The following is a 24,216-nucleotide window of genomic DNA, read 5'->3' as shown; positions in this document are numbered from 1 at the left end:
GCTTGTATTGTCATGTTAATGTTTACAATTCCGGTGTTTGTGAATGCACCTCTCAATGAGTGTGACTGGTGGATAATGAGGAAGTGTTGTGTTGCTGGTGTAGAGAGAAATAAAGAAATGTGTGTGCAAGTTTAAGAATTTGGCATTGGAACTGAACACTGCTGCTGGCATGTGAAGGTCGACAAAGTTTAAAAAGAGCGCAAGCCTCTGTCTGGACACTACAATGCTTACATTGGTGCACGGGTCCCCTGACACAATAATTTTAACTCAATGTACCCTCCGAGTCAAAACGTGAGTCAAAACGTTTGGGGACCCCTGCTTTAGTTTGTCTAAACTATAGTATTCACGTTAGCTGTAGTCTTCCGAATATCGTTTTATGTAGCAGCACTGCGCAATCTAATCAAAAGTCAAATCAAAACAAGGTAAAAAATGCTAGTAGTTGTAATAAATAGCTCAATTATAATCACTTTAAAACATTATTTGCACCTAAAACGCATCATTTTGCTCTTTCAGACAGAACGTACAGAATGGCTGCAATTCCAGGCCGACCTTCAGGTCGCAGTGTCAGTAGCTGACCGTCTCAGAGCCGAGACTGAAGAGGCGCTGATGGCAATTCAGACAGCTCATAAGGATGCGGAGAGGGAACTAGCTGCTGCCCAGCACAGACAGAAGGAGGCTGACATGCAGCTTCTCACTTTGAGACGGGAGTTAGAGGAGAGCAGGCGGAAGCTGGCTACTCTGAGTCAGACTGCCAACGAAATAAATGTCCAAGAAGGAGAGAAGACCCAACCTCCGAAGAACTCTGACATCAAAGAGGAGAGCCGGAGAGGCAGGGAGAGAGGGGTGCAACAGGTGACTGGGAGCATGAATGATACCATGAAGAGTGCTGACAGAGAGAACTGTGTAGCTGTCACTAAACGATACCTAAGAAATGTGACCAATCAGGAAAGGAGGGTGGAGGAGGTTTCTGAGTCACGGAGAACAGCAGCTGCTGAGAGATCAAGGTGAGATTGAACTTTTATTGAGATGTAAACACTCATTGGCCACAACATTAGGTACACATGCTTGCACTATCCATCCATACATTTTCCATACTGTCTGTCCTCATTAGGGTCACATAAATTCTGAAGTAGAAGTCATAACCACTATGCTACTCTGCTGCCCATTCAAAACCTAATGACACACAATAAAAGAATGTATAGCGACCATTGAATTGAATTGCAATAGACCAGGGTTGTCCACACTACGCCCTGCCAGCCTCTTCAATTAGGCCTGCAAGATGTCATGAGTTCAACAAAGCATCACACCACGCAGTGTTTTCAAATTAATCTTAAATACCAGGCGGTCTCTGAACGCTACATATTTTCTGCCATCTTGAGGACAATGTGAGTAAATCAGATCAATGACCCTTGAAAGTACTTTAAAATAAAAGCACAGCACTTACTATGGCGGTATGGCGTAGTGGATAGAGCGGCCGTGCCAGAAACATGAGGGTTGCAGGTTTGCTCCCCGCCTGTGGACATCCAAATCGCTGCGGTTGTGTCCTTGGGCAGGACACTTCACCCTTGCCCCTGGTGCCGCTCACACTGGTGAATGAATGATGAATGAATGATAGGTGGTGGTCGGAGAGGCTGTAGGCGCAAACTGGCAGCCTCGCTTCCGTCAGTCGAGCCCAGGGCAGCTGTGGCTACAAATGTAGCTTACCACCACCAGGTGTGAATGAATGATGGGTTCCCACTTCTCTGTGAGCGCTTTGAGTATCTAACAATAGAAAAGCGCGATATAATATCTAATCCATTATTATTATTATTACTTACTTCTTTGACACAATCCAAACAACCTATGCAACTCACATAAAGGTCAACACACATGGTCACACATAACACAACCTGCTCACTGAACATTGTGGATATTATGAAAAACCAACCAAACACCATAAATTGTTTTAAAATTGCACCCATTTAAATCCTTTAGAGTGCATGATGGGAAAATGTAAAACACTTATCCATGTTTTGCGCATTTTAGCTGCTTGATAGTGCTGATTGATTACACAACTTTAAGAAGGTTGTCACAGAAGTAAACAAGGTAGGAGTCAAACTTTCACATACTCTTAATATCCAATTATTTATATATCCATTATATAAATTATTTATCCATCATGTTAATATAAGATAATATCTACACACATGTATGTATATATGTATATATATGTGTGTGTGTGTATATATGTGTGTATATATATATATATATACATATATACACATATATACATACATACATATGTATATATATATAAATACATATATATATACACACATATATATATATATATATATATATATATATATATATATATATATATATATATATATATATATATATATATATATATATATACATATATATACATACATATATACACATATATATACATACATACATATGTATATATATAAATACATATATATACTAGGGATGTCCCGATCCGATATTTGCCAAAAATTGCGTATCGGCAAGGCATGGGAAAATGCAGATCAAGATCCAGTTTAAAAAAAACTCCGGTCCGTGTTTTCCAACACACCGATTTAAATAATACATTCCACTTTTCTGCTGCTCCGTAATTTCCGTTCCGCATTTTCCAGCACACCTTCAACACATCCACATGTCTGTGAATTCTCACGCAGTTGCTTTTAGCTGCTGGCATTACACGACAGGCTCTTCTCACTCTTTCCTGTCTCCCTCTCACAGACAGCAAGTTCACCTTCTTACACACGTCACATACTGTCACGTCATACGTCACATACTGTCACGGCACACGTCACATACTGTCACGTCATACGTCACATACGTATACGTCCTCCCCGAGCAGAGAGGTAGCAGCATGGCTAACGTTAGCTGTGATGCTAGCACAGCCGTGCGAGCAACGCTCCCTCTAAGGTGCTCACCTGTGCAATTGCGCACTGTTTAAGCGTCCTCTGCGCATAGCAAATCTATGCCACGCACAAAATCTAATAAAAAAATAAGCGCATAACAATTTTCAACACACCAACACGACAGAGAAAACAGTTTTCGTCATCATTGTTCAAATATTGTGACGTCTGTCGAGACGCTTATCTCCATTCGGTGCCACACGCCCACACCATCAAAATGCTGAGGCAAAAATTTCCACATCAACACCGTATGAAAAAATTTGTGATTTTTTTAGTTGTGATTTCCTTCTCTGCATGAAAGTTTAAAAGTAGCATATATTAATGCAGTATGAAGAAGAATGTTTTAATGTAGACATGCAAGCCTTGAAAGAACATTTTGAAAATCAAGACTACATTTCCTGCAAATGGGTGCATTTCTACCCTATATTTTAACTTTAGATTTATTCTCATATCAAACTCTTTTGGCTGTCTTTTTGACACTTACATCCGGCGCCCCCCTCCACACCCCGGATTATAAATAATGTAAATAATTCAATGTGATTATCTTGTGTGATGACTGTATTATGATGATAGTATATATCTGATAGTATATATCTGTATCATGAATCAATTTAAGTGGACCCCGACTTAAACAAGTTGAAAAACGTATTGGGGTGTTACCATTTAGCGGTCAATTGTACGGAATATGTACTTCACTGTGCAACCTACTAATACAAGTCTCAATCAATCAATCAAAACACATAGAATCATCATACTGCTGTGATTATATGCATCAAGTGTTCATTCAAGGCTAAGGCAAAATATCGAGATATATATTGTGTATCGCAATATGGCCTTAAAATATCGCAATATTAAAAACAGGCCATATCGCCCAGCCCTAGTACAATGATGCCATTTCTGTTCATCATGTATAATTTTGTCTATTTTGTGTTTATCCTTGAATAAACAGGTCAGTTTCTTGTTACCAACCATTGTGTATTATTCAAACTCCCCTAATTCAGCTGGCTAGTTGTTATCAATAGTACTAAAACCCTTTTCAACATGATTCTGACAACTAAGTAGGCTAAATAACTTTAAACTTGAATACATGCTCGGATAGGCCAGTATCGGTCAGTATCGTTATCGGTCAGTATCGGTATCGGATCGGAAATGCAAAAACAATATCTGTATCGGATCGGAAGTGCAAAAACCTGGATCGGGACATCCCTAATATATACACACATATATATATATATATATATATATATATATATATACATATACATACATATATATATATATATATATATATATATATATATATATATATATATATATATATATATATATACATATACATACATATATATATATATATATATAGATATATATATATACATATACACATATATATGTGTATATATATGCACACACACACATATATATATATATATATATATATATATATATATATATATATATATATATATATACATACACATATATATATATATATATATATATATATATATATATATATATATATATATATATAAATATTAGGGTTTTAACGGTACGTGTATTTGTATTGAACCGTTTTGGTACGGGGGGTTCGGTTCGGAGGTGTACCGAACAAATTTCCACACAAACATATTAAGTAGCCGCCTCCGCTTCCTCCTGCCTCTGTCTCTGTCAGTCCTCTACACAGCACCCAGCATTGTCCCACCCACATAACCATCTGATTGGTTACAAACAGAGCGGTAACACCCAATCAGCAATGCGTATTCAGAGCGGTAACAGCCAATCAGCAGTGCGTATTCAGAGCGCATGTAGTCAGTGCTTAGCGTTTAGCAGGTAAGCATCAGGCTGCGGACTCTCCCCAAATTATAATAAACACCTCCCAGTCAACTACTAGTAAGATCACTATGAGCCCGTTGACCTTATATATATATATATATATATATATATATATATATAAGGCAGTTCAGCTCGCTCGCAGTCCTGGCTTGAGGTGAAGGCTAATTCGCTTTTAGCGTAACTTTAGGTCATTTTGCGGTGTGTGTGTGTGTGTGTGTTACGGACAGCAAAGCCCTGTCTGTCTGTTATTTCACTACCTTTTTCTGTGTTGATTGAGCTGTGTTGAAGCAGCAAAAAGGACATTATGTTAAATGAAGAGTTTCTGTCTCTGATAGTTGATATAATAATGTAACTGCATCATTAAGCCTAAATGAACTCCATGGTGTTCAGGGATGAATAGACTCTCCTATTGCTAATGTACCATTTTTTCAGTTATAGTTACATTAATCATTAGAAATGCAGCAGCCTAGTTTTGAATGGCAGTGTCCCTACTATCACATGTTGATAATAATATAACATTTACATAATAAAAATCAACTACAGGCTTCCCAAATGCTGTAGTACATTAAGCATGATGAGTTGACTTGAAACTGTTTAATGTTGCACTTTTTATATGTAGAAGAAAAGTTTTGTCATTGTATTTAATCTGAGCAACAACTTGAGGCAGTTTAATGTTGATTAACGTGGGCAGAATTATTATAGTGTTACCAATGTTAAAAGGATAAAGCCATTGTTTACAAATTTGGTAAATAAATAACCAAAAAATTTATATTTTGTTTTCTTACTGTACCGAAAATTAACTGAACCGTGACCTCTAAACCAAGGTACGTACCGAACCGACAGTTTTGTGTACCATTACACCCCTAATATATATATATATATACAGTATGTATGTATATACCGTATTTTCCGCACTATAAGGCGCACCGGATTATTAGCCGCACCTTCTATGAATTACATATTTCATAATTTTGTCCACCAATAAGCCGCCCCGGACTATAAGCCGCGCCTACGCGCTAAAGTGAATGTCAAAAAAACGCTGCGCTAAAGTGAATGTCAAAAAAACAGTCAGATAGTTCAGTCAAACTTTAATAATATATTGAAAACCAGCGTTCTAACAACTCTGTCCCAAAATGTACGCAAATGTGCAATCACAAACATAGTAAAATTCAAAATGGTGTAGAGCAATAAATAGCAACATAATGTTGCTCGAACGTTAATGTCACAACACACAAAATAAACATAGCGCTCACCTTCTGAAGTTATTCTTCATTCGTAAATCCTTCGAATTCTTCGTCTTCGGTGTCCGAATTGAAAAGTTGCGCAAGCGTGGGATCCAAAAATGGCCGGCTCCGCCTCGTCGAAGTCATCGGATTCAGTGTCGCTGTTGTTGTGCAGCAGTTCTGTGAATCCTGCCTTCCGGAAAGCTCGGACCACAGTTGTGACCGAAACTATCTGCCCAGGCATTTACGATCCACTGGCAGATGTTGGCGTATGTCGACCGGCGCTATCTGCCCGTCTTAGTGAAGGTGTGTTCGCCTTCGGAGCTGTGTGAAAAAAGCCACCCGGCCTCTTCGCGTAAACTTCCCTTAACCACTCGCTCATCTTTTCTTCATCCATCCATCCCTTCGAGTTAGCTTTTATGATGACGCCGGCTGGAAAGGTCTCTTTTGGCAAGGTCTTCCTTTTGAATATCACCATGGGTGGAAGTTAGCATGGCAAGCTAGAACCACAGTGAAGGATGACTTCTCATTCCCTGTGGTGCGAATATTCACCGTACGTGCTCCCGTTCCACAGTGCAGTTCACAGGAATATCAGTTGCTGTGAAATACGGTAGTAATCCGTGTGCGGATGGAGAGATTGCGTCTTTTTATGAACCGGATCCTTGTCGCGTAGTAGGAGCCATTTTGTGGTCTTTACAGATGTAAACAGGAAATGAAACGTACGGTGATATCCGCGCGTTTTTTCTTCTTCTTCCGGGGGCGGGTGAAGCGCTTCCTGTTCTATGGGGGCGGGTGCTTTCCTTGGCGGTTGCTTGCGTAGAAGAAGAAGCGCTTCCTGTTCTACCGGGAAAAAAGATGGCGGCTGTTTACCGAAGTTGCGAGACCGAAACTTTATGAAAATGAATCGTAATAAAGCGCACCGGGTTATAAGGCGCACTGTCAGCTTTTGAGAAAAATTGTGGTTTTTAGGTGCGCCTTATAGTGCGGAAAATACGGTACAGTCGCGATCAAATGTTTACATACACTTGTAAAGAACAAAATGTCATGGCTGTCTTGAGTTTCCAATACTTTCTACAACTCTTTTTTTTTTTGTGATAGAGTGATTGGAGCACATATTGTTGGTCACAAAAAACATTCATGAAGTTTGGTTCTTTTATGAATTTATTATGGGTCTACTGAAAATGACCAAATCTGCTGGGTCAAAAGTACAGCAATGTTAATATTTGGTTACATGTCCCTTGGCAAGTTTCACTGCAATAAGGCGCTTTTGGTAGCCATCCACAAGCTTCTGGCAAGCTTCTGGTTGAGTTTTTGACCACTCCTTTTGACAAAATTGGTGCAGTTCAGCTAAATTTGTTTCTTTAGCATTGTCCACACGTTTAAGTCAGGACTTTGGGAAGGCCATTCTAAAACCTTCATTTTAGCCTGATTTAGCCATTCCTTTACCACTTTTGATGTGTGTTTGAGGTCATTGTCCTGTGGCAACACCCAACTGTGCCCAAGACCCAACCTCCGGGCTGATGATTTTGGTTGTCCTGAAGAATTTGGAGGTAATCCTCCTTTTTCATTGTCCCATTTAAAGCTACAAGTTCCATTGGCAGGAAAACAGGCCCAGAGCATAATACTACCACCACCATGCTTGACGGTGGGCGTGGTGTTCCTGGGATTAAAGGCCTCACCTTTACTCCTCCAAACATATTGCTGGGTATTGTGGCCAAACAGCTTAATATTTGTTTGGAGGAGAAAAGGTGAGGCCTTTTATCCCAGGAACACCATTCCCACCGTCAAGCATGGTGGTGGTAGTGGTAGTATTATGCTCCGGGCCTGTTTTGCTGCCATGGGACTGGTGCTTTAAATGGGACAATGAAAAAGGAGGATTACCTCCAAATTCTTCAGTAAAACCTAAAATCATCAGCGCGGAGGTTGGGTCTTGGTCACAGTTGGGTGTTCCAACAGGACAATGACCCCAAACACATGTCAAAAGTGGTAAAGGAATGGCTAAATCAGGCTAGAAGGAAGGTTTTAGAAAGGCCTTCCCAAAGTCCTGACTCAAACGTGTGGACAATGCTGAAGAAACAAAGTCCATGTCAGAAAACCAACAAATGTAGCTGAACTGCACCAATTTTGTCAAGAAGAGTGGTCAAACATTCAACCAGAAGCTTGCCAGAAGCTTGTGGATGACTACCAAAAGCGCCTTATTGCAGTGAAACTTGCCAAGGAACATGTAACCAAATATTAACATCACTGTATGTATACTTTTGACCCAGCAAATTTGGTCACATTTTCAGTAGATCCATAATAAATTAATAAAAGAACCAAACTTCATGAATGTTTTTTGTGACCAACGAGTATGTGCTCCAATCACTCTATCACAAAAAATAAGAGTTGTAGAAAGTATTGGAAACTCAAGACAGCCATGACATTATGTTCTTTACAAGTGTACGTAAACTTTTGATCGCAACATACATTAGGTTTAGGTGATTGAGGATAGGTGATGATAGACGGACGGATGGTGCCATTTTTGATTTTGGGTAATTCTGGTGCCTTATACAATGTACAGTGGAACCTCGATTTACGAACTTAATTGATTCTTAAAAAGTGTTCATATATTATATATACATAAATTCATACAAAGTTTATATTTTAAAACAAATTTCATATATTAAAGCAAATTTCATATATTAAAGCAATTCTTTATAGAACAAACAATGCAAACATAAATAATGGCTTCCAGCCTAGACAAAAGTCCATATTTTAGTAAAGGTAACATTCGATCACTGCTAAATTGTTTCTTCAAGTGCAAAAATAATAACAGAAATAAGGAAGCTATTTTTCTGGGAGTCTTATTTTGTTAGCGCAGTCAGATAGGATGTAACGGACAGCAATTTTAATGTGAAGGCCATTTAATTTGTGCACTTGGTTTTTTTTGACAGTGCTCTTTGTGTAGGAGATGAATATTTAAACAAAAGTATTTTCCAAGTATGGCTGCCATTTTTTTTAGCGCTGATCTTACAAGACTCTTCATTACAAATATAATCAATAATTATAATGACAGTTTAAGTCAGATTTTTAAATTGCATGATCATATCGTAGTATATTTGTCTGGCTGCACGAGCTGAAGCCGTCGAGTGCAGCCGTAAATCTTTGCCAACAAAAGTTGCAATGGCTTCTCTTACTGTTACTATCATGGTCTGCTTCGCCAAATACTTTGTTTTAATCGACACTGCCAAAGAGGCAGTAATAATATATATTTTTTAAATTTGTTTTGCTGCCGAGAAAAAATTAATATTCTTCCTTGATTTGCAGACTTTACAGCCATTGTGCAAGTATTATATAAAGCAATCAATTTGCAAAAGGTAAAACATATAAATAGATGGCCATTTGCAATACAAACTGACTTCTTGTAATACTGGTTGTGTTTAGCTACAGTATGGATTTAATTACATTGTTCTTGTGTTGTTGATTCATTGTAAATTAGTGTACATTTGTAATTGTTGCACTTTTCTTCCAATATATCATAATACTACAGAAGTCTATCAAGATTACCAGCTTCCTCAGATTCTGTTACGTTACTGAATGGAACTTCTCAGCCTACCACAGTTACATCTGAATTTACCAACAAGGTGATATTGTTTTGTCTTAAGGGAATGCATTTTATTAGATTATTATTTTTTAATTAGTCATTAATTAAATGGTTTAAAAATAATTTATATGTATACTTTTTTAAGAATTTGGGGCAACTTAAAGGACGTAGAAGTTTGGACCAACAAGAGAGCAGGACAAACACAGATACAGGTATATTTGTGTTAAGGTATTTTGTCATGTATATTTGAAATCTACATACTGTAATTGGCTTAACTCTTACAATAATTTGCTACTTTTTCACTGCAGGAAAACGTGAGGAGTCTTTAAACAAGTACAACTCAACTCTCACTGAGCTTCCACCAACAAGGTGACCGTTATTTTTTCTGATGAACTCGTAAAGCTTTCTACTTAAGCCAAAATCAATTACAAATTGTTTGTTGTTGTTGTTTCTTTGGTTGTTGTTGTTTTTTTTTTCTTTTGAGTGTTGTAACAAGAAAAGAGACCATGATCTGCAGCTCTTGTACTCTTTAGGTCTCAGGATGGTTTCAACCTGCTCCTGCGTCGCCATGGAGGCTCAAAGAGGAACTCACTACTACGTTGGTGTCAGAGCCAAACACAAGGCTACAAAGTAAAGTTTAGATTATTTGTTCTTTCTACTATATATATATATATATATATATATATATATATATATATATATATATATATATATATATATATATATATATATTTATACATACATACACATATATATATATATGTATATGTGTATATACAGTCTTGGTCAAAAGTTTACATACACTTGTGAAGGACATAATGTCATGGCTGTCTTGAGTTTCCAATCATTTCTACAACTCCTTTTTTTGTGATAGAGTGATTGTCACAAAAAAACATTCATGAAGTTTGGTTCTTATATGAATTTATTATGGGTCTACTGAAAATGTGACCAAATATGCTGGGTCAAAAGTATACATACAGCAACATACATAGAAAAGTTACAGTCAAATCAAATTAGCTTCATGGCATGGCCTCTTAACTTCATGTGAGTGATTATGATTGACGACTGCTGTTGACTTCTCTGAGTCCATTTAAATAGGGCTCATGTGATGCAGTCATTAGACTAGGTTACAAACGCAACAATGGGAAAGTCAAAGGAACTCTCAGCACAGATATGAAAAAACTAATCATTGACTTGAACAAGTCGGGAAAGTCAATTGGAGCCATTTCAAAGCAGCTTAAGGTCCCAAGAACAACTTGGCAGACATTTGTTCGTAAGTATAAAGTGAATGGAACATTTTTGTCACTGCCACGATCAGGAAGAAAACGCAAGCTATCACTTGCTGCTGAGAGAAAATTGATCAGGATGATCAAAAGTCAACCGAGAACCACCAAAAAGCAGGTCTGCAATGAATTGGAAGCTGCTGGAACACAGGTGTCAGTGTCCACAGTCAAGGGTGTTTTGCATCGCCATGGACTGAGAGGCTACCATGCAAGAAGGAAGCCCTTGCTCCAGAAGCGACACCTTAAGGCTCGTCTAAAGTTATTTGCTGATCACATGGACAAAGAAAAGACCTTCTGGAGGAAAGTTCTGTGGTCAGATGAAACAAAAATTGAGCTGTTTGGCCACAATACCCAGCAATATGTTTGGAGTAGAAAAAGTGAGGCCTCCAAATTCTTCAGGACAACCTAAAATCATCAGCCCAGAGGTCGGTTTTTTGGGCGCAGTTGGGTGTTCCAACTGGACAATGACCCCAAACACATGTCAAAAGTGGTAAAGGAATGGCTAAATCAGGCTAGAATTAAGGTTTTAGAATGGCCTTCACAAAGTCCTGACTTAAACCCCATTGAGAACATGTGGACAATGCTGAAGAAACAAGTCCATGTCAGAAAACCAACAAATTTAGCTGAACAGCACCAATTTTGTCAAGAGGAGTGGTCAAAATTTCAACCAGAAGCTTGCCAGAAGCTTGTGGATGGCTACCATAAGTGCCTTATTGCAGTGAAACTTGCCAAGGGACATGTAACCAAATATTAACACTGCTGTATGTATACTTTTGACCCAGCAGATTTGGTCACATTTTTGTGCTCCAATCACTCTATCACAAAAAAATAAGAGTTGTAGAAATTATTGGAAACTCAAGACAGCCATGACATTATGTTCTTTACAAGTTTATGTAAACTTTTGACCACGACTGTAAATACAGATATAGTATATACACACACAAAAAACATTCATGAACTTTGGTTCTTTTATGAATTTATTATGGGTCTACTGAAAGTGTGACCAAATTTGCTGGGTCAAAAGTATTCATACAGCAATGTTAATATTTGGTTGCATGTCCCTTGGCAAGTTTCACTGCAGTAAGGCACTTTTGGTAGCCATCCACAAGCTTCTGGCAAGCTTCTGTTTGGTGCAGTTCAGCTGTTGGTTTTCTGACATGGACTGGTTTCTTTAGCATTGTCCACATGTTCTCAATGGGGTTTAAGTCAGGACATTGGGAAGGCCATTCTAAAACCTTAATTCTAGCCTAATTTACAACTTTTGACGTGTGTTTGGGGTCATTGTCCTGTTGGAACACCCAACTGCGCCCAAGACCCAACCTCCGGGCTGATGATGTTAGGTTGTCCTGAAGAATTTGAAGTTAATCCTCCTTTTTCATTGTCCCATTTACTCTCTGTAAAGCACCAGTTCAATTGGCAGCAAAACAGGCACACAGCATAATACCACCACCACCATGCTTGACGGTAGGAATGGTGTTCCTGGGATTAAAGGCCTCACCTTTTTTCCTCAAACAGCTCAATTTTTGCTTCATCTGACCACAGAACTTTCCTCCAGAAGGTCTTATCTTTGTCCATATGATCAGCAGCAAACTTTAGACGAGCCTTAAGGTGTCGCTTCTGGAGCAAGGGCTTCCTTCTTGCATGGTAGCCTCTCAGTCCATAGCGATGCAAAACACGCTTGACTGTGGACACTGACACCTGTTTTCCAGCACCTTCAAATTCATTGCAGACCTGCTTTTTGGTGGTTCTCGGTTGACTCTTGATCATCCTGACCAATTTTCTCTCAGCAGCAGGTAATAGCTTGTGTTTTCTTCCTGATCGTGGCAGGGACAAAACTGTGCCATGCACTTTATACTTACGAACAATTGTCTGCACAGTTGATCTTAGGACCTTAAGCTGCTTTGAAATGGCTCCAAGTGACTTTCTTGACTTGTTCAAGTCAATGATTAGTTTTTTCAGATCTGTGCTGAGTTCCTTTGACTTTCCCATTGTCGTGTTTGTAACCGAGTCTAATGACTGCATCACATGAGCCCTATTTAAATGGTATGAGAGAAGTCAACAGGTGTCAATCATAATCACTCACATTAAGTTAAGAGGCCATGCCATGAAGCTAATTTGATTTTATTGTAACTTTTCTACATCACCAAAAGTGATAATGTATGTTGCTGTATGTATACTTTTGACCCAGCAGATTTAGTCACATTTTCAGTAGACTCATAATAAATTCATAAAAGAACCAAACTTCATGAATGTTTTTTGTGACCAACAAGTATGTGCTCCAATCACTATCACAAAAAAATAAGAGTTGTAGAAATTATTCGAAACTCAAGACAGCCATGACATTATGTCCTTCACAAGTGTATGTAAACTTTTGACCGCGACTATATATATATATATATATATATATATATATATATATATATATATATATATATATATATATATATATATATATATATATATATATATATGTATATGTATATATATATATATATATATATATATGTATATATATATATATATATATATATATATATATATATATATATATATATATATATATATATATATGTATATGTATATATATATATATATATATATGTATATATATATATATATGTATATATATATATGTATATATGTATATATATATATATATATATGTATATATATATATATATGTATATACATATATATATGTATATATATATATATATATATATATATATATATATATATATATATATATATATATATATGTATATATATATATATATATATATATATATATATATATATATATATATATATATATATATATATATATATATATATATATATATATATATATGTATGTATGTATGTATATATGTATAACATATTTGATGTGTATGTATGTATGTTTGTATATCTCAAGTACTCCCCAGTGCCTTTTCTATTGTATTGCTATTGATAAGACTGGATTACATTTGGGCTTTTTGGCGACCATTGGTATTGTGTAGTAGTTCACATAGCTGACTTTCATGCAGCTGGCGTGGGCTCCATTCCTGTTTAATGCATATTCACAATAGCTTTGGGATTGCCCCAGTGGCCATTTCAGGAAATAAAGTTGTCTGCCTTTCACCCAAAGTCACCTGGAATAGGCCCCAGCCCTCCCATAAACATTGAAATTGAAAGGATTAGTGGCATAGAAAAAGGATGAATGTCGATGGGCGGGATTTTGCCTTTTAGTCATAATTATACAGCACTTACAAAGATAATTTTCTAAGAACAAACTGTTTCTACTAACTTAAGTAGACAAGAAAAACTAAATTTCACCATTGTATTTTTTGTGGGCTTTTTTTAATTTTTTTTTTCAAAAATGACTTTCTTCCGATTGGCTAAATTGCTTTATAATTTAGGTTTACTGTGCTACCTGGCATATTTATGTGGATAAGAAAAAAAATCACTAGTGTTGATTTTTTTTACCCTAGACTTTAGCCTTCTTACACCAAGTCTGATTGTCACTGAGTATACCAATGTATCTTTATAATTATAGCACATTATGTCATTATGTTCTAATGGAACTCTTGCATTATTTGCTTTTACTTTCTCCAGAATATTGACATCACCAATTTTAGCAGCAGCTGGGTAGATGGCCTTGCATTTTGTGCCGTTTATCACACCTACCTTCCTTCGCACATCCCTTATAGCAGCCTCAATCCACAGAACAAGGTAGGCTTGGAAGTTGGTATTGTTGGAGACTGATATTGGCTAACTGTTCTAACAAAAAGTTTCAAATAGTTGTGTGACTGAAATTATTGTTAGATTAAAATATTCTCGTAATTGTAACACATTTACCAGCCCTTTCATTGGGTATGCCTGCACAATCTGATGTGAAACATTTTAAGAGCTGTATCCACATTGCTAATAATGTGCAAATTTATGATGCTGACTGAATGTTAAGGAAACAAGCATTCACTCCGCATTATTTGTCCTTTGGCTCATTTTAATCACATTTAATAATCATTGCTGGATAAACCTTCCAAACACCAAAACATCTGCACTTATGTGTGAATCAATTTAATATTTCCTCTAAGCTAATTGAATCCATAATAACATGTGGTTCCCTGACTCATAGATGTTTAACAGTTGTAATTAATGTGTTTTATGCCGAACTAGTTAATAGTTTTTTTTGCTTTGTTGTTTTTTTTTTCAGAGGGAGAATCTCAGTCTAGCATTTAAAACAGGCAAGAGTGTTGGGATCGCCCAATCTTTGGTAAGCCTTATTTCCTTCCTGAACTCGAGTCGAATAGGATAAAAGTTTTGATAACATTAGTTACTGGAGTTGTGCATCTCTCCAATATGAGATAATTCGATGCGTATCTAGATCCATGGAGAACAATACGATTCAAAAACTATACATTTCTATGCGATTCAATTCAAAGCAATGTAATGAAATCTGGTACAGTTGCCTGTTTATCTTCAAATAAATATAGTATACTTTACAAAACACCAGCAAGTATTTGTGTTGTTTTTGACATGACATACAGAGCCATGCCATTGTGTTTATTACTGTAACACATTACACTTAAAGAACTTTTGGAAACTCCTTTCAAAATTAAAACGTATTACATTTTCTCTATTGGCGTAAATTGACTGCATCCTTTATTTTATTATACAGCTCTGGAACATGGCGTATGAAGTGTCGTTCAAATGTCTTGTACCGAGGCGCCAATGTATTTATCATGTCGCTCAATCTCCACAACAATGCACACTTGCGTACAGTCTCAAGTATTTTACAATAAAATGGGCTATTGAAGACATTATGAATATCCATGTCTTTGGCCTGTCGTGTCTCTAGAGCGAACCGGTTTCTCCTTGTCTTCTACCAACTGTGTGTTGTTATTAGTTGTGCCACCACCAGACTTCACTGCTATTTTACAATATTTGTCTTTTGCAACAGTTTATCAAGTTTACCATTCTTCCAAACTTTGGACTTACGGGAGCGATACACTGAGCAGACAGAGCTTGCAACAGTAGAAAATAAATTAAATTGATTCTTAACAGATTCCTAACTTTGTAATATTTGTTACACACCTATTGGGATAATTGTCAGCCTCGATTGCGATCCCGAAATACTTTCTTTAACCTGTCTTTACAGTACACTGCCTATAAAGTAATGCCACTTCTCTATGGCAGACAAACTTTTGTAAATGCTATTTATAAGCATTCAGTACCCAGGCCTTCAATGGCGATTTAAAGGGTTACTGCACTTTTTTTGGAATTGTGCCTATCATTGACAATCCTTATGTAAGACATGCATTCTAATTTGGAATATACGGCCAGTACGAGGTGGCTCACGATGCAGATAATGGAAGTACTCTATTGCGCCATAATGCCCTCTAAAAATTATCCAAAACCGCCCACAATACTCTATTTACATCTCGTGACCTGAATATTAACCAAGTATTAGCAATATTTTTTATTATAAACGCTAACGCTGATGAAACTAATTTTAGCTGTGCCCTGATCACAGAGAGGTATCTAGCTTATGCGGCTATTAATATACTGAGCCGTTAAGCTGCTGCATCCCCTCTGAATTATTTCTACATTATGAATTATGCCCCTCACTTTTATAGAAGAAGGCTGTGGCCATAAACCTAGGAATCGGTTAACTTTGACATTCCAAACTAGACCCGAAGATAGCAAAAAGGCACAAAAAATGCTTGTTTCGTTTTTTTTTGTTTGGTTAGTTTTTTTACCTGCGTAAGGGATTATGATTTCTTCAACTAAACGGTGATATGAGCATCCCATCAGTCGGCATCCCACTGAGAGCAGACATTGTACAGTAAGTGATTGTTTTGTTATGTTAGTAGTTTGTTTTTGTTGTTTAGCACTTAGCAAAAGTTTTAATTGCAGAATCTGTTTGTCAATCAACTTCTAAAATTTTTAGCTTATGCTCCTTATATTCAGGCTCATAAAGATAAGGTTGTGGATCATCATTTGTCCCAAAGTAGTCAACGTTGGCTCTTATGAAGTCTCTCATGATTAGTAGTTATTGTTAAATGAAATGGTGAACGCTGTGATGCTGCTGCATGCTTAAAATGACCAAAATACGTCAATATTAAAAGTTATTACAATTGTGCCTCTTACTACATTACATATATATATATATAAATGTGTATATAAAACGTTAATGAAGGTTTTTGGATGTTTTTTTAGAGTGCTTTATAGGAGGAATAGAGCAAATTCCATTACCTCCATTGTTAGCTGACTTTTGCTGGCCTTTATTTACGACTTAGAATGCATTTTTTAAAAACATATATATTCTTGTCTCACATAAAGATTGTGAATAATGGGCAAAATTCCCAAAAAGTGCAGATTCCCTTTTACTGACTTAAAAGAGCCCTGTTATGCAAAACCAGTTTACCTTATTGGTACTTGATGTTGTGTATTTGGGATCTGCATGAGTCCTGAAAATTTGAAATCAGATCGTGGAGGCTTTGCGAATAATTTATAAAACAATCTTTCCTTCCTTCATATTTCCGAGAAACAAGGTGTTGGAATTTGCCCCATTGGTGACATTTTTCCCATTGGTGACGTCAGCGGATTATCCATTTATGGTAGAGAATCAGATTCACCCAAAGTGCTTAGCGTGTGTCTGCCATTGTAGTCAGATTATGTAGTCAATAAGATCCTCATTTTTCTCAATCCTCTTGTTATGGGGCAGACTGGTTTGTACATGCACATGCATCCTCAACTGTTGCCCACAAAACAGAGCATCCTTAAAGGGGAACTACACTTTTTTGGGAATTTTACCTATTGTTTACAATCATTATGAGAGACATGGAGATGGATTTTTATTTTTGTTATGCATTCTAAATATTAAATAAATGCGATCAAAAGTCTGCTTACAATGGAGCTTATGGGAGTCGCTCAATTCTGCCTATAAAGCCCTTAAAATATATCCAATCACCTCCATTGAGGTTTTATATACATGATGTAAGTATATATGTAATGTAGTAACGGGCAAATGTATAATAATATTTAATATGTTCGTATTTTGATCATTTTAAGCATATGCGGCGCATTCCTTTCAAAAACACATCACGATGTTAGCTTCTTTTTTTTTTCATCACTGATTTCTGCTCACTGCAGACTTTATGGGAGCCAACAAACATAATGAAATATCACTTACTGTGCAAGAGCTGCTGTCAATAGGATTCTGACTGCTGGGGTGTTCAAATATTCCTACAAACCCTGTTTCCATATGAGTTGGGAAATTGTGTTAGATGTAAATATAAACGGAATACAATGATTTGCAAATCATTTTCAACCCATATTCAGTTGAATATGCTACAAAGACAACATATTTGATGTTCAAACTGATAAACATTTTTTTTTTGCAAATAATCATTAACTTTACAATTTGATGCCAGCAACACGTGACAAAGAAGTTGGGAAAGGTGGCAATAAATACTGATAAAGTTGAGGAATGCTCATCAAACACTTATTTGGAACATCCCACAGGTAAACAGTCAAATTGGGAACAGGTGGGTGCCATGATTGGGTATAAAAGTAGATTCCATGAAATGCTCAGTCATTCACAAACAAGGATGGGGCGAGGGTCACCACTTTGTCAACAAATGCGTGAGCAAAATGTTGAACAGTTTACGAAAAACCTTTCTCAACCTGCTATTGCAAGGAATTTAGGGATTTCACCATCCACGGTCTGTAATATCATCAAAGGGTTCAGAGAATCTGGAGAAATCACTGCACGTAAGCAGCTAAGCCCGTGACCTTCGATCCCTCAGGCTGTACTGCATCAACAAGCAACATCAGTGTGTAAAGGATATCACCACTCGGGCTCAGGAACACTTCAGAAACCCACTGTCAGTAACTACAGTTGGTCGCTACATCTGTAAGTGCAAGTTAAAACTCTCCTATGGAAGGCGAAAACCGTTTATCAACAACACCCAGAAATGCCGTCGGCTTTGCTGGGCCTGAGCTCATCTAAGATGGACTGATACAAAGTGGAAAAGTGTTCTGTGGTCTGACGAGTCCACATTTCAAATAGTTTTTGGAAACTGTGGACGTCGTGTCCTCCGGACCAAAGAGAAAAAGAACCATCCGGATTGTTATAGGCGCAAAGTTGAAAAGCTTCTGTGATGGTATGGGGGTGTATTAGTGCCCAGGACATGGGTAACTTACACATCTGTGAAGGCGCCATTAATGCTGAAAGGTACATACAGGTTTTGGAGCAACATATGTTGCCATCCAAGCACCGTTACCATGGACGCCCCTGCTTATTTCAGCAAGACAATGCCAAGCTTCGTGTTACATCAACGTGGCTTCATAGTAAAAGAGTGTGGGTACTAGACTGGCTCCGGGTACCAGACCTGTCTCCCATTGAACATGTGTGGCGCATTATGAAGGCTAAAATAACAACGGAGACCCCCGGACTGTTGAACAACTTAAGCTGTACATCAAGCAAGAATGGGAAAGAATTCCACCTGAGAAGCTTAAAAAATGTGTCTCCTCAGTTCCCAAACGTTTACGGAGTGTTGTTAAAAGGAAAGGCCATGTAACACAGTGGTGAACATGCCGTTTCCCAACTACTTTGGCACGTGTTGCAGCCATGAAATTCTAAGTTAATTATTATTTGCAAAAAAAAAATAAAGTTTATGTGTTTGAACATCAAATATCTTGTCTTTGTGGTGCATTCAATTGAATATGGATTGAAAAGGATTTGCAAATCATTGTATTCTGTTTATATTTACATCTAACACAATTTCTCAACTCATATGGAAACGGGGTTTGTATTTAGATGAAGAATATCTACTTTCCAGTTGAGATGCATGTTTTATGATCTAGAATAAACTTACAAGTAAGCGAGGAGCAGCAGACCACTCGATGATGTAAACATAGGGACACACATGTTGCTGCTATAAATAGTTTGTCTGTGTTAGCGCTTATAATAACAATATTACTAATACTTGGTTAATATTCAAGTCACAAAATGTATTATTGGTGCTTTTTGAATGGTTATTTATTGGATTTTATAGGCAGAATAGAGGACCTCCCTTTTGGCTCTGCTGTAAGCAGACTTTTATTTACATTTATTCACGAGTAAGAATGCATTTAAAAAAATCCATCTGTCGCCGTGTCTTTCATAATGATTGTGAACAATAGGCAAAATTCCAAATAAAAGTGTAGTTCACCTTTAAGCGATGGTCAGAAGGCGGCTTGAAAATGGTCTGTAAAACATAATTCATGAACGATAACATACAAAACCTCATTGCAGAGAGAGAGGCATTTTGCATATTTGGGATGAATTAGTACTATTAGTATTACCGGTATTACTAAAGCAAGAAACCCAACTCACATCTTCGAATGCATTGTCTCCAAAACGCAAGTTAATTTTCTGATGGTACCTTCGAGCATTATGTAACTTCCATCCATTTTCTACGACTTGACTTCCATAAACAATTAACCTGTGGAATTATTCAGTACGTGTCCATGCACTAAATTAGTCAGATTTCTCAAGTACGGTGGTTTAGCTCTAAATAAGCCTCCTACAGCCCATGGAAACACCTTAATGCGATCGTGTTTGGGTTTTGAAAAGTCGGATTAACACACCTGGATTTTGCAATTGGAAACCAGATTTCTCAAGGGAATGTGTGCGGCCTGAGAGGACCCTTCGGATCGCGCATACACCAGTCCCAATGCGCTGGATACAACCCAGAAGCAGATACCATTCAATAAAAACATAGCAAAAATTGTAATGAAGAGGAGACTGTTTATTTGATTCACAAATGAAAAGAACATAACATTTTCAAGTGCATCGATGGGAGAAAAAAAAAACAGATTTGTTTAGGAAGGTAGCTAAGGAAATGTAAAATGCCGGCTTAATTCGGACTCCCGTACAAAATTCAAATGAGTGAAAGATAATGAAGCAGGTATATTAAAGACGAATAATAAAACGTACAGAAACCTCTTGACGCTGCATTTGTGCAGTGCAAACTGATTAACAGTAACTTTGTATTCCAACTGGCAAGATAGTTCAGAACAATAACAACCAAGATAGTTCAGAACAATAACAACCTTCATCTGGGGCACAAATTATGTTTTCCGCCGGATTTAAAACTCCTTCCATCAATCCACACAGCCTTATGAAAGAACTCTGAGACATTCAAAAGTTTTGTTTCCATGATTCTTAGTCCGAAAATTCCTTCGAAAAAACTCTGCCGCCAGTCTTTCTTTGCTTCGGACCTGCATCTACCCCCCAGCCCCCGGTAAATTCTTGGTAGTAGCGTCATAGTTGTAGCGCAACCTAAGATCATTTCTTGATACTGTCTGCTATTTAACAGCAGCATACCCATTAGAGACGTAATATTTTTAATCTGTGTCAATATTACAGCGGACATCACTTAAACAAGTTGTAAGGATCAACAGATGGATAGGTCAACCGGAAAAATAAATAATTTATCCGCGCTAAAATGAAATTAGTACGGGAGGCACATGGCGTATGACCAATAGTCGCATTAGAGAGTGTGCTTGGACACTTGGACTTCACACATAGGTGTAAAAATACAAACACTGAACTTTTTGAGAAATCAGTGTTATGATCCGCTGCCCGGATCATAGTTTGTTACGTTGTTTAGTCACTTGTGTTTTCAGCACCTCTTGAGTTTGTTTGTTTCAGTTGCCATGACGGCAGATTACACTCAGCTGCCTCTGGTTAGTGTTCGAGACGCTCACCTGTTGTCCGGGCACTAATCAGAGGGCTATTTAGTCTATGCGCTGGCCTCACTCGGTCTGGCTTCCTAATTTGCTTTATGCAACAGTTGACGACTATTTTGCATTCTTGCTAGCTTACACGCTAGGCTCTTTATTTTTGCCTTAAGTGCTATGAGCACGTTTTTTTGTTTGTTCCCTTATTATTTCTTTCTTTAAATAAATCATTTCCTACCTGCACGCTGTGTCCGAAGCCCGTCTGCATTCCTGGGAGAACAACCCCGCACCACGATGCGACCCAGTCGTCACAATCAGACTAATTTAGTGCATGGAAACATACTGATTGTATTTATGATGTAAAGATGAAAGCCTGTGAATTTGTTGCTCGGCTAAATGTAAAGGTATTTATCTAATATAACAAAAACTTTCATTAAATACAAATGCTGATTTTATTTATTTAAAATTGTAACTCATAAATATTATTTGGTTTGTCAAACAGTTTTGCTCATATTAATGGACAGAAAAATGCTGACGTTATGGTACACCTGCTAGCTGGCTCTAAGAAGCAAATCTGAAATCTGGTTGGTTAAAGGAAAAGCTCTAATACTTTTTTAAGTGACATCAGGCCTGTACTACTGATTCTGAATGCTCTGGGCAAATTAAATTGTCACGGCAACACAGAGAAGCTGAAATTGGATTAGGCAAAAAATTGGGCAATAGACAGGCTACAAAATGTATATACCAGTAATAGACTGCTATATTATGTAATATTTGCTAGATTTTAAGGTCAGTGCTTCTGATGAAAATACTTTGTTGTCACTGACGGCCCATCACTGCTATTAATCAGTTAAACGTTTTGTTTAACAGACCGTAGAGGAGATGCTGCGAGCAGGCGGTCCTGACTGGCAACGGGTCCTGAGCTACGTGGAGAACATGTATCGTCACTTTGAAATGTGACATACTGTATGGATGTACTGACAGTCGGTCCTGTCTCAAAGTAGGGAACACACTACAGTATTTACTATACACTATTAGCAGTCTCAGATGATGGCTCAGTTAGTGCTTAGTTGGGACTGATGTTTATTCAGCCAACGTTTACAATGTGCAGCCTTTTATACCTGAAGTGAAGCAAAATCTTACAACAAGAATAGAAATGTGAGAAGGACTTGTGTCAAAATGATTGTGTCACATACTAAAGCAGAATCTTGAAATGTAGTGTTTGCCTTGTGTGTACTATATGCAGTTGTTCATTCCAGCTGTTTGATAACACTGGAATAATAATTTTCCATACAGTATGTCTTAAAAATACAGATTGTGTGACAAAGAAGGAAAAAAAACCCTCTATTGTACTCTATATGACCACCATTTTTGTAACGTTGAAGATACATGTATGACTAAGAAGTATTGATACCCTGGATTTTGTTTTCATTTTACTATATTTTAGCTATGCAAAAGATTATAAGACATTGTAAGATATTCATTCAAATATTTCCAATATTTTTATATTTTGCGTAAAATTTCCACATTAAAAATGACACATAAGTGTTTATCAATGTAGGCATAATGTTATGACTGTGTAATTGATTGTATTGCATTAGATAATACTAGAAGTAGTAGCAGTTTTAGATATTGGCAATTGCCCTGAGCGGCATTCTTTAGGGGGCACCATAAGGATGTGGGGGAAAAATATTTCTATTTATCTGAGCTCAGAGCCCGGTGCTCCTCGATATTGCACACATGAGTGCTGAAAGGGGTCTGGCCGAGACCGCCCATGAAACTAGAACCGCCACCAGTTAGAAGATACCCGAATGGTGCAAAATATTGTCTTATTTCAAAATGGTCAAATATATAAAACAACATTTCAATGTAAAAAAGGAACATACTGACTATTTGTAATCAATGTCTCCTAACACAATTGATCAATCTTTTGCTTTTTTCTTGTGTCATGTTCCATTTTCAGAAGACACCAATTTAATAACTGTAACAAAAAAATCATTCGAATGGGGTGAATTTTTTTTGCATTTTTCAATTGATCTAACCATTTTCTAAATCCTTGTGTTTTGTTGTTCTTGACTCTACTCATTTGTCATTACCAGTGCCTTGCAAAAGTATTCACCCTCCTTGGAATTGTTTTTTTTTTTATTGCCTTACAACCTGGAATAAAATGGATTGGTTGAGGGTTTGCATCATTTCATTGACAGAACATGCCTACAACTTTGAAGATGTGTTTTTATTATTATTGTTAAGCAAACAATAAAAAGGCCATGAATAAATAAAAACTCTCGCCTAACTATTCGCCCCCCTAAAGTCAGTACCTTGTAGAGCCGCCTTTTGCCATTACAGCTGTAATTCGCTTTTGATAAATCTTTATAATCTTGGCAAAACTTCTCCAGCCCCTTCATGTTAGATGGTTTCCGCTTGGAAACAGCAGTCTTCAAGTCAAACCAGAGATTCTCAATTCGATTGAGGTCTGGGCTTTGACAAAGCCATTCCAACACATTTGAATGCTTCCCCCTAAAGAATTTTAGAATTTTGCCTATCATACTCAATCCTAATGAGAGACAAGAAGACAAGGTTTTGGTTTGTTTTTGTATTCTAATTTGAAATAATCAGCTCATTGCAATGCAGCTAAGGGGAGCAAT

General features: G+C 37.1%; 1 protein-coding gene across 4 annotated transcripts in view; it reads left to right on the top strand.

The window, feature by feature from the left end:
- LOC133611281 (uncharacterized) overlaps nucleotides 1-23,987 on the top strand; it is a 56,237-nt gene extending 32,250 nt beyond the window's left edge. For all 4 annotated transcript variants that reach the window (XM_061967980.2, XM_061967977.2, XM_061967979.2 and 1 more), the window contains 8 exons: nucleotides 514-1,004; nucleotides 9,519-9,612; nucleotides 9,718-9,784; nucleotides 9,881-9,941; nucleotides 10,106-10,202; nucleotides 14,453-14,569; nucleotides 15,054-15,113; nucleotides 22,442-23,987. In XM_061967980.2, coding sequence (XP_061823964.1) covers nucleotides 514-1,004; nucleotides 9,519-9,612; nucleotides 9,718-9,784; nucleotides 9,881-9,941; nucleotides 10,106-10,202; nucleotides 14,453-14,569; nucleotides 15,054-15,113; nucleotides 22,442-22,531 — 1,077 coding nt within the window. In that variant the 3' untranslated portion in view covers nucleotides 22,532-23,987. The remainder of the gene's footprint in view (nucleotides 1-513; nucleotides 1,005-9,518; nucleotides 9,613-9,717; nucleotides 9,785-9,880; nucleotides 9,942-10,105; nucleotides 10,203-14,452; nucleotides 14,570-15,053; nucleotides 15,114-22,441) is intronic.
- Nucleotides 23,988-24,216: the final 229 nt, after the last annotated feature.

This window comes from Nerophis lumbriciformis, linkage group LG08, assembly GCF_033978685.3.
Source record: "Nerophis lumbriciformis linkage group LG08, RoL_Nlum_v2.1, whole genome shotgun sequence".
NCBI lineage: Eukaryota > Metazoa > Chordata > Actinopteri > Syngnathiformes > Syngnathidae > Nerophis > Nerophis lumbriciformis.
This window is presented reverse-complemented; position numbering and strand designations above follow the sequence as displayed.